At 43.0% G+C, this 12,242-nt stretch overlaps 1 protein-coding gene across 2 annotated transcripts in view; it reads left to right on the top strand.

The window, feature by feature from the left end:
* Window positions 1-12,242, top strand: part of CAP2 (cyclase associated actin cytoskeleton regulatory protein 2) — a 438,235-nt gene that overhangs the window by 255,062 nt on the left and 170,931 nt on the right. For both annotated transcript variants that reach the window (XM_086965115.1, XM_086965116.1), the window contains exons 5-6: window positions 4,844-4,987; window positions 6,495-6,580. In XM_086965115.1, the coding sequence (XP_086821241.1) occupies window positions 4,844-4,987; window positions 6,495-6,580 (230 nt within the window). The remainder of the gene's footprint in view (window positions 1-4,843; window positions 4,988-6,494; window positions 6,581-12,242) is intronic.

The following is a 12,242-nucleotide window of genomic DNA, read 5'->3' as shown; positions in this document are numbered from 1 at the left end:
ACCCTGACTTTCCAAATAAAATGTCAAGATTCACCTGTCAAATAGTTGGGCCTACAATATCACTTTGACATGAAACTCATTATAAGAGATAACTATGGCAACTCTATGGAGAACATAGCAAAGCAGATTGAAAGATTGAAAGATGGAACACAGTCTCATCATCAGGGGTTCGGCAAATAGCATTGGTGAAAATGGTAGTACTACTGAAGTTAATATACTCATTTTAAAACATTCCAGTTCCATTAAACTGTAAGTTCTTTGATCGATTGAAGACCCTCTTGGCCAATATGTTATGTTATGTTATGTTAAAAGTATTTCTTAAGCGCACTTTCACCAAGCGGTTTCATGGCGCTGAGAGAAGAACTGTGGCAGTGAGAGTCTAGGAATGGTATTCGTAGGCTTGTGAGAACAGAAGAGTTTTCAGAAGAGGTCTAAATTTGGTGTAACATGTTACCAGTCTCAGGTCATTGGGAAGAGAGTTCCAGAGACGGGGGGCTACAAATAAAAACCTCAGACCTCCATGTTTTTTCCGTCTGAAAGTGGGAATGGTGAGCAGGTGAAGGTGAGCGGACCTGAGTTCACGTGACGGGGTATAATGTTGAATCCGGGAAGAGATGAAAGCAGGGGCCGGGCCAGCAAGGGCTTTGAAGATGGACAGCCTAATTTAAAAACACAGCGTTTGGCTACCGGAAGCCAATGCAGGCTCCGCATCAGAGGACTAACGTGTTGGTGCTTAGGTTGGCGGAAGATGAGCCTAGCTGCCTGATTCTGCACAAGTTGCAGGGGCTGGAGATGGTAAGCTGGGATGCCAGCATAGAGAGCATTCGCGTAGTCAATGCAGGAGGTAACAAGGGCCAAAATAGCAAGAGTGAGGGCTTCTTTGGTCAAGAATCCACAGATTTTACGGATTCTGCGGAGGTGGAAGAAGCAGGAAGAGACCACTGCATTGATTTGGGGCTTTAGGGACATATCGCAACAGATGATAACTCTAAGGCTCTTTGCAGAGTTTACTGGGTGAGAAGGGGTGCCTAGTGATAATGGCCATAAACTGGGACTCCAGGGGTTGGTGGAGCCTCCGGTTAAAACCAGCTCGGTTTCATCGGGGTTGAGTTTTAGTTGGATGTGATACATCCATACACTAATGAGAATCATAGTGGTTTGAAAGTTACTAATGGATGTATTGGAGGAATCTATGTTGAAGACCAACTGAAGGTCATCAGCATAGTTGAAGGTTGTGGCAGGACCGTTGCGTAAGGATACAATCAGAGGTTGCATGTACAAGTTGAAAAGCAGGGGTGATAGGGCAAAACCCTAGGGAACCCCACAGGTCAGTGGAGTTTTTTCCGCCGAAAAGTTATCCAAGCGGACTGCCTGGGAGCGACCATCGAGGAAGGAGATGATCTACTTTAGAGCCATGCCTTGGATGCTGGCGTTGCTGACACGGTCGATCAGAAGTTCATGATCGACCATGTCAAAAGCCACTGAGTGATCTAAAAGCAGCAGGGCCTGGGTGATGTTTTTGTCAGCTCCATTCCTGAGCTCATCTATTACTGCCAGGATGACCGATTCTGTGGAGTGAGCAGGCCTGAAACCCGCTTGCCGGGGATCAAGGAACTGGAAATGCTCAATAAATGAGCGGATGCAGTTCGTAACGTGAGCCTCTAGGATTTTGCTAAGGTAAGGGAGCAGAGAGATGGGACGAAAGTTGCTAAGCACCGAGGGGTCTGCGTTGGGTTTTTTTAGTATGGGAACGACTACGGCGCATTTAAAGATGTCCCGGACAACGCCTGTTTTAAGGGAGTTATTAAGAAGTAAGAGAGGCAGGTCAGGGCAGGTAATGAAGGCCTCTTCCAGGATGTGCGAGGGACAACGATCATTGGGGGAGCCAGATCCCACTCTGTTTAGTAGGGTCAGGAATTCTTCTCTAGAGATTAGGGGAATTTGATCGAACGTGAAAGGGTTTTTACAAGTGGCGGGAAGAGTGGAAGGGGAAGTGGGGGTAGGGATATTGTTCTTAATAAGGGTTATTTTGTCTATAAAGAATGAATTTAATGAATCACATAATGTTTGTGAGGGCACAGATTTTTGAGTAACCCTATCAGGTTGAGCAAGCTCATTGACGATCGCGAAGATGTCGTTGACCTTCGTGGAAGAATTCGTGATTTTTTGGGAGAAGTAGACAGATTTGGCCTGGAGAATGGAATCTTTATGGTTTTTTAGTAAGGTGACATAAGTCGCTCTCTCCTCAGGTGCATAGGCTCTGCGCCAACGGCATTCTGCCTGCCTAAGTGCTAGTTTTTCTTTTTTTAAGGCATCAGAGAACCAGCGTTGGGCGTCATGGGGGCGTTTAAATGAAATTTTTTTCAAAGGAGCTACCTTGTCACTGGCCACTTCTAGCCAGTAGTCAAGGTTGGAGGCTTGAAGTGAGATAGAGGCCTGTTCTGAAGGGGGGGTGGCTGTTAAAATTGTGTGGAACTCGTCCAGATTAGCTCGTTTCCAATTTCTGGCAAGGAGTTTGCTAATAGGGGGCGACGGTGTAGGGGGAGTATAGGCTGTGGTAAAAGAGATACAATGGTGGTCCCACCATGTGCAGGGGAAAACTAAAAGTGATGTGATTTCTAAGTTAGAGGTCCAGACTTGATCGAGAGTATGCCCCTTGGTATGGGGGGGCTGGTGCACATGTTGGGAGAAGTTCATGCCCTGTAAGCCATGCCCAATAGACAAGGAAACAACCAAGGATGAGCTGCCAATAACTCTAGCTCCCACGTAAAGTGATGTTTTTGCAGCACCTAACTTTGTGGCGTGGTATCTGGTTCCACAAGCACAACATGGAAATGACTTGTACCACAACCGCACAAATTTTACGTTATGGTAAAGCGAGAGACTTGGCATCCCCATTCACGCTTTTCTCAATTATAACGGAGGTGTAACAGCGGCCCCGGAAAGAAATAAACACGGTGGATTGCATGGTTTGTGCTTGGGCCAAACTGGCAGAGAGCTGTAAAATGAATAAAATATACAAGCTGTTAATGTTCACATTTGCCATCAGCTTTCAGGAGGTGGCAAATGTGAGAGGGTATGAGCTGATGCAGAGGGTCGGCAAGGGTGGAGAAGGAAAGGGAATTTTGTCATCTGGCATTGTCATTCCCAAGCCATTGCTGAGATTGGAGTAGGTGCTGGAAAACAGACCAGACCACAATGCATCCTTTTCTGCACCACAATTTTACTGGTTGGAATTACTGGCCTCCAAAATTGGGTCAGTTGTTTCTGCACCTACTAAATCCTGGTACAGGAACCCATGGCGTGATGTGGAATTCCATACAGGAATTCTGTTCCGCCCAACTCGTATTTGAGCCCCTAGTTGAGAAAATGAAGGTTGTCCTCCTTACCCCAGGTCCAGCCTTTGACAACTGAAGACTTAGATGTTCATGCTGCTGTCTGTATCAGGAGTATCAATAATGCTAGCCAATCGCAAAAACAGATCTCAGGGCTGCAGCATTTAATGTTGTTTGTTTCCCATAATGCAATTCAGGATAGTTTAATTTGCATTTGAATGGCTGCCCTACACAAGTTGGCCTCCAACAGCACCTTTTGTGCTGCTGTAACTATTTAATGCAACAGTACCTTTTGTGCCACTGTAACTATTTACTCAAATGCCTGTAAAAACGTTTTTCCCTTCCTCCAACACATATGGGACATAATGGGCCACATTGAAGAATATTATTCATGTTTAAAATTCTAACTGACCAGTTACAAATGGTTTTTACTCGGGTTGTGGCACATAGGTTTTTGGAAATTCAATTGTGACTATCCATAGGTAAAACAGAAGTGGATCACTACAGGTTAAAAACAATACAAACTGAAACCAACATACGGCATTAGACAGGATCAACCAGTGCCAAAATACATCTGAATCCAACATTATCTTTCTGCCTAGCGATTTAAGCCAGCAACTACAATCATTTTACGTTGGTAAGCTGGAATTTGTACCACGAACCGTGGCACTCAATTTCATTATTTGCCAAACAGCACAAACATGATTTGTCTGGCAAATTGGGAAAATTCTCAGCAGTGCAAAATATTTATTTGGTGTCCTTGGCATTACCTTCGTGTATAATCCTTTCAAGTGGATTGCAGTTGAATGTGCAACCCCCCCTTCCGGATCCTTTACATATCTACCAGTTCATTCTGCATTAGAGATTATGCCAAAAAGGCAGAGGTTGAAAAGATCTGTTCTAGTGAGTCAATTTTCTTTAAAATTATAATAATAAAGCCTTCTAACTTTAATTAGAATATTTACATGAATACAAATTGAATTGTTTTTTTCATTCCACAGTCTTGGTGAAATACTTTCAAACGACACCCCACTGTCTTGTTATATTACTTACACAAGCACTTCGTTAACAACACAATTAATTTTTTATTTAGTGTTGGATTATACTAAATACATTTGTATTGGTTCTATTGGTTTTAACAAGACCTTTAACATAAATGGTTAAAATTTCGAAAGATCAGATTTGAATAAGTGGTATACCATAATTCAAGACAATTAGCAAATAATTTGAAAAACATAAGGCTGAACTTAAGAAAACCTCAAAATCAATTTACAAGACCAAATTTTCAAACATGTTTCAGCAAAATACAAGTGGTGCTGGTGGATTCTGATGAAACCAAAGTACAACTACTTCCATCATGCTGTGAACTGTTTTTGTCAAACATGTCCAATATTGTGATGTCATTTTGCCAACCATGTTTCGATATCACTATCGGCGTGCCACACATCTGAAAGTTCTCTGTCAGTTTTGCTCATACAGGATTAACAAGGTTCTTTGTTTCTTCGCAGAACGAGATTGCCCTGCTCCTCAAGCCCATATCAGAGAAGATTCATGAAACCCAAGCGTTCAGAGAGATGAATCGTGGGAGCAAGATGTTCAATCACCTCTCTGCAATTAGTGAAAGTATTCCTGCATTAGGATGGGTGGCACTGGTGAGTGGAACACATTGTACGAAGTAGTTCTGTATTTTCCAATTGGAACATTGTGAGCCCTATTACAGGCAATCCTGACGTCCTTCCTTGTGAAAGCATGTCTACAGGTTAAAATACCGACTGATACACTCAGCCTTTTATCCTTCCATTGTCCATAAAATGAGTACCATTGAGTTGAGTAACAATAAACATTGGTTATTCAGCACTAAGGTGCCCCACGTTTTTAACTTGTGCTTTACTAATATCCAAGTGATGTTATTGTTTGATGTGCTATGTAAATTAACAAACATGAAAGAAACAAAGCTTTGATGTTTTACTGCTCCAAAAAATCAATAGTGGTTTTTGAGCACCTCTCATTGGCAATTCAGGAAATCCACCCCTTTAAGTGATGTTTTTGAAGAATACTGTATGTGATTTAATGGCTTAATTGCTGACTTTCGGACAAGGAGCCTGGGTTTTAATATAGTAGTGCTTCTGGAATAGACCACTTTACCTCCCTGCATGTCAGAATATAAATATGTTAAGTCATTTATTTTTTGTAATTCAGTCTCAACTGTGCTGGACACCCATAATACGGTTCTATGAAAGCACCTTATGTTAGAGATGTTCCTGTTACTGCAGTAAAAACAAGAGTTACAAAGCCTGCCAGCCTAACTTAAAGTTTAAGGTCTGCTAGTATTGGCTTTGCTCAGCATTGCAAGAATTAGCTACGTCAAAATCATTGGGCAATTCTGGATTGATATTTTCTATACTTCTAAGGTAGCCACCACGTTGTGTCTAGAGCCAATGCAGCTGCTGTATTGGAAACAAAATAATGTACCAATATTGCAGAACATTACTTTTGATACCAGTGGCGATTGTCTTAGAAAGGTAGAAAATAACTTTCCAAGGTGTCTGACTGCAGTAATGGGCTCTGTCAAAGATGATAAAATTGTTTTGCAAGCATTGTCAAAGCCAATAAGTGCATCTGGCCATCTTGGAACAAAATGTATTGGCCATGCCTCCCTAACAGTTTCAGATCAAGATGCAGATCTCTGTGGCTCTTATTATTAATACTATGGAAAAGAGAAACCAACCCTAACTGCCTGAACACCACAATCACACCCATGCAACTGCTTCATCATTGAAGGCTCAAAGGTATTGTTACTGTATTACACCATTCACATTACACAAAATGGCAGCAACACTAGTAGACAAAAGCCAAATATAAAATTGAATACAATAAGTTGTTCCAGAATGGCTCAGATGGTTTTCACTGAAGGAAATTTTGCCAGATGCAGAAACACTCTTGGGAGAGTTGGTGGGGTACCAAGTAGCATACAGTCTTACAGAGGCTGAGTAGGCCCTCACCTGATGGAGCGAGAGACTACGGTCCAACACACTCTACTCAGTCCACAGTACACTCTGTAAATAATCGTTAATTGGGCTTAGAGCACATTGTAACACCATGTTTCTTTTCCTGTCTCTTGTCTCCATTCCTACAAGATAATAGTATTTTTTGGTTTAGTCCCCTAAACCAGGTCCCTATGTCAAGGAAATGAGTGACGCTGCCACCTTTTATACAAACCGGGTTTTGAAAGACTACAAAAACACGTAAGTTGACTTATCGGTATGTCAGTTTTTCAGTTAAAGAATGTTTGTCTGGTGTGATTGTGCTGGTAAAATTTGAGTGGTTTGTTTAAGCATGAAAAGTAGCTTTAAAAAGTGGAATAAAATAATGCACAGCTTTTTATTTTTTTATTTGACCTTATTTTGTTAATGTTTTTAAAGTACAAACTTGCTGCTTCCCATATACTTCAACACAATATAGTGCAGGTATGAGTTAATAATGACAGCAATGCGGAGGACTCTCTGTATAGCTGTTTTACATTACAAATTCTTCAGAGGAAACAGGACAATGATGAGTCTGTAGATAATAATGTATCTGCACTTAGAAAATTATCATTAGACTGTACGTTTGGTGGTTTACAGGTGGACTTGATCAGAGATCAAGTGGTCAGGCATGTGAAGGATCCAGCCATCCAAGAAAGGTTGTGGTTGAATGGAGATGCCAATCTTGAGTGTATCCTAGCTATAGTAATAAAAGCTGAGATGGCAAGTAGAAGTGCAAAAGAAGTGAAAGCTGAGGTTAGATTGAAAGGTGATGACATTGTTGGAAAACTTAGCTGCATAAATAATTCAAAGAGTGAGGAGTTTTTCTTTGTTCACTTGAAGGCTTTCAGGTTTTTTTTATTAAAGAAGGAAGATGTGTAGTGTATTTTCTTTTGTTTTATCCTCGCTCTCACAGCACGTACTTGTTATTCCATCCTGGAAATGCTAAGTTTGTGCCATGACGTTGGTTAGACAGTTTATGCTTAGCTGCCGGAGCTAGAAGTCATGTAACGTGCCTTTCCTATGGAATAAAGTACTTGTTAAGTAACTTCTGTGTCTTCATTACTTAACACCTGGGTATACTTAATGTTGAGCTGGAGTGTTTCTCTATGGCATCTGCCAGTTGTTACCTAGTGCAAGGTCGGTGGCTATGAGCTCTGACAATTGGGACACTTGAGGGTAGGAAGCCCTCTCCGGGATCCATCTCATTGTCCCCCCTCTTTATCGGCAGGGACCACCTATAAGAAGATGGGGGACATTGACCCCCATGTTGAGCATTGTGGAGCAGTGGAGAATAGTCCTGTGCCTTGACACCTGAGACACATACCAGCTAATTGTATGGCCCACATCTGTAGAGATTCCTCCAATCCACAGGCATGGCTAAAGAGATCACCTCTCCCTTGACGCCTTCTTTATCCACCTGTTGAAGCCTCACAGCATACATCCCAGGCACTGCAAGTTTCTCTTCCTTAGTTCTGGGTAGTATCCACTGACTAGTACTGCTGCCTTTATGCCTCCCAAGAAGCAACAGCTCAACTGAGTTTCCAGCAACTTCACACCTGCAGAACCACAAGACTCCTCACATGTGATGTCCACAGAAGACAACATGTCTCTCACTAAAGAAGATTAGCGGACCTGCCTGCAAGATTTTAAAAAGGAACTATGTGAGGAAATCAAAACAGATCTTGCCTCCTCCCTAGAGGCTCTTAAGTCAGATCTCAACACTAAACTTGCCTCCCTCCAACCAGATGTGGGCTCAGTGGACACTCAGGTAGTAGATCTTGACACTAAAACGCTGGACCTGGAGAGAGGCACCAATCAGATGGAAGACCTAACCCAATCGCTACTCTCACCTGCAGGCGTCTCTTTTGAAATCTGAAGATCTCAAATACAGATCACAATGCAATAACTTATGAATCCGAAACTTGGAGGAGGGGACAGAAGTTCCTGACTTGGAAACCTTTGTCATGGGGTTGTTTGCGGAGCTACTTGATGCACAACATTGAAAGTTAAGATAGATATGGTACTTTTAGTAGGCTCTCAGTTCCCTGGTGATAGGTGACGCTCTAGAGGCATACTGGCTAAACTACACTCGTTTAAAGTAAAATAAGTCATCCTACAGGCAGCTCGAAAGGCAGAATCAGTCTAATTCCAGGGAATCACTTGCTCTCTCTTCCAGGACAGCGCCCCTGTAATATTGACCCAACATCAGCAATTCCGTCCAGTGACAGACAAACTGAAACAAGACCAAATTAAATCTCACTGGACCTAGCCTTTTAGATTGGCTTTCGAGTTTCTTAGCAAACCTCACAATGTCCCAGAACTGGCGGACACCATGATTCTCCTGGAGCTACCATTCACGGAGGCCCCACCACCGGGGAATGACCTGGGGATCTCCTGAAGCAACACCACCGACTCCCCAAACACTGGCCTCCGGCTCTTGCAGCATCATTCTCACCAACCTAAGACTCATTGATCTTCAACTGAAGTCTGCCTGGATTTCCCTGAAAGGCATTTTACAGGAGCATTTCTGAGGGCCAGCCGGTGCTAAGTGTCCGGTACAATGCATGGACTATTTTGAGAACAAACTCTCCTTTGTACTCTCTTCTTTTTCTTCCTTTTCTGATGGAGGGATGGGACTGCAGTGATATAACCATGTGACCAGCATGAAACAAGAGCTGCTATTCTCAGATTTTCTTATTCATGATTGCATAATGCCTTAACTAAATGTGCTGCTTCGAAGCGGCATTAACATTTGTTGACCTAGTGGCCTTTCATGATGTCTTTGTACTTGCATAATGATTGCTATTTGGGACTTGTTGTCCCATTTGTTATCTTAGTTGGATTTGTTTTTTTTATTTTTGGTGTATGGCGGGTACTTTTCTATGGCAACAGGAGGAGGGGGAAATGCCAAAAGCAATGGCTTTGTGGGTGGGGAGGATGGGACGTTAGGGTGCAGTGGACAGGTGGGTGGGGAGGACGAAAAGACCTAGTGGAGAGGCACCTAGAGAACCCACTAGACCTGCCCACACCATGGTAATCACTACACCATCATGGAACATTAAGTGCTAGATGCACTCAGAATGCGCGCTGACATAGGTCAATCGGTTATACTAATGTTACTAGATATGTCAGCCGCATTCGATACGGTCAACCACAACATTCTCCTAAGCAGACTTATGGATGTTGGAGTTAAGAGAATGGCACTGAATTGGTTTACATCGTATTTATCAGGCAGACAATAGGCAGTGGCCAAACCTCCCTTTCTATCTAAATATAGTCTCATCCAGCATGGTGTTCCTTAGGGATCTGCAATCAGTCCGATCTTGTTCAATATATACCTGGGACCATTTATTCTGATTATTTAATCTTATGGAAATAAATTAGTGAACTATGCAGATGACACACAACTTGTTTTCTCAATGGAAGGGAATCAAGCAGTATCGCTTGACAGATTCCATAAGTATATGCAAAGACCTGCAAAACGGCTTAAAGATAACTCCCTACAATTTAATGGAGATAAGACGGATATTGTATTCTGTACAGCGAACAAAATATCTTGTCTGCTCCCAGCCGAATTCTGGCCCACCCCTACAAAAAAACCTCTAATTCTATCCAAGACAGTGCGCAACCTGGGGGTGATGTTTGACGCTAGACTACAGTTAGACTCCCAAGTGAACAAAACAGTTGGTACTTGTCTATCTTTGATCAGAGCTCTACGGAAAATACTCCTGTTGTGGCCAACTTCTGCCAGGAGGCAGGTGGTGAGATGTGTTATCCTGAGCCTGCTAGACTACTGTAACGCTGTGCTATTTGGAGCACTGAATTCTCTGATAAAGAAGCTTCAGAGAATTCAAACAATAGCTGCCAAGTTAGCTTTAAAGAGACAACGTAGGTCTTCTGCCTCCCTGTCCCTGAAAGATCTCCATTGGCTACTGATTATGCAAAGAATACAGTTTAAGTCACTTTGCATTGTCTTCAAGGCAGCACATGGAATGGGTCCAATGACCACTACAGAGCAAATTTACCTGGTATATCCCATCCAGAAACCTCCGCTCCTCATCAGCAAAGTTGATAGGCACACCCAAATTTAGAAAGACCAGGATCGGAGGCAGGGCATTTAGTTCTGCAGCTGTGGCTGTGAAATGAACTCCCGGTTGAACTTAGACAAATAACAGATTTGTTGTAGTTTAGGAAAAGGCTTAACCGCATCGCTGCTGCGGTGATTTTTGCGCTGTGCGGCAAATTGCCAATTTGCTGGTGTCATGACGAGCTCAGCTCGTCATCAGCACACGACCCCCGTGGGTGATGACGAGCTGAGCTCGTCATCAGCATCGAAAGGGTTAAAACATGGCTATTCCCAAGGATATAGTGGAGCCTAGCCGTAGATTAATTTTGTCTGCTATGATTGTTTATGTGCACGGTGGAATGCATGGTAATCTTAGCACCAGGATACCCGTTGGGTGATAGTGCCCTATACAAGATCGGCTTACATTACATTACATTAAGGACCTAAACTCACCAGCTAAGTGCCACAAATTGTGGAAATATCTCCTTTACCAGCGACATGATGTGGTGGCAATACAGGAAACGCACCTCCAACCGGATGAGGACCATAGATTGAGACATAAATCATACCCCATGATATATAAATCTTCTGCCTCAACTAAACATAATGGTATGGCACTCCTGTTCCATTCTTCACTAAAATTCGAGCCTGAAGGTACAAAACAGATAGATTTGTTTTGTTGAAAGGTCAAATTAGAGGTAAACTGTGCACCTTTGCATCTATATATGCCTGATTCTAACCAAATCCCGTCATGCACTGTAGTTCTTACTGGGGGTTTTTGCTGAGGGTGTGATCCTCTTGAGTGGAGATGTTAACCTTACCTGCGATTCTGGGATTGACAGCATGCACCCCCACAGATTACCCATGGGAAGCCTTTCCCAAGCACTTAAACAAGCAATCTGGGACTTGGGGCTGGTGGATACCTGGAGGATGCTGCATCCCAGTTCTCACGAATACAGCTACTTCTCACACACATATCGAACATACTCACGAGTTGATTTTGTGTTCATTAGCCAAACCCTGAGGTAAGACCAGAGGGTAGCCTCTATCTACCCATTCTCCATATCTGACCTTGCACCTATGGTGGTGACATTGGATTCGGGTGATCCGCCTCTGTGATGGCGCAGATGGGTTTTTCCCTAGCTTCCTTTTTGAGGGATTTTCTCTTTAGAGATGACCTGTGGAAAGATATTAGAGAATTCCTCCTTTTAAATAACCCCCACAACATGAATCCCTCTAACAACTGGAACTCGTTCAAGGCAGTGATATGTGGGAAATGTATTGCATTGGTCTCAACTCTTAACAAACAGAGAGCAATGTAGCACCTAACACTTGAAAACGAACTGCAACTGCTCGAGCAGTCCCACAATACCTCGCTGACACTAATCATTCAGCAGAAAGTTACAGCACTGTGGGGGAAATTAAACGTGATTTATACCAACAGGGCAGCACTTCCCTCTATTACGCCTCAAACACACGTCCTACGAGCAGGGAAACATGGTGGGTTCTCATTTGGTGTGTCAGCTCAGGCTCAGATGGGAAAGGTAATATATAGGTGATATCATGCAAGATTCTGGAGTATTAGAGCACGCTGATACATAGAAAGCCCACATCTGCAAGTTTTACAAGAAACTGTACACGGCTGAACTAGTCAACACCCAAGCCCAGTGTGATTATCTGGATAAAGTGGATCTCCCACTGGTGCCTACCTCTCAAAACAAGATGTTAGGAGAACCTCTTAGCACAGAAGAGGTCCAGCAAGCAATCTCCTCCCTAAAGCTTCATAAGTCTCCGTGCCGGATGGCCTCACGGCCC

Source organism: Lissotriton vulgaris, chromosome 4_1, assembly GCF_964263255.1.
Source record: "Lissotriton vulgaris chromosome 4_1, aLisVul1.2, whole genome shotgun sequence".
NCBI lineage: Eukaryota > Metazoa > Chordata > Amphibia > Caudata > Salamandridae > Lissotriton > Lissotriton vulgaris.
The sequence above is the reverse complement of the archived record's forward strand: the minus strand, read 5'-3'. Positions and strand labels throughout refer to the sequence as shown.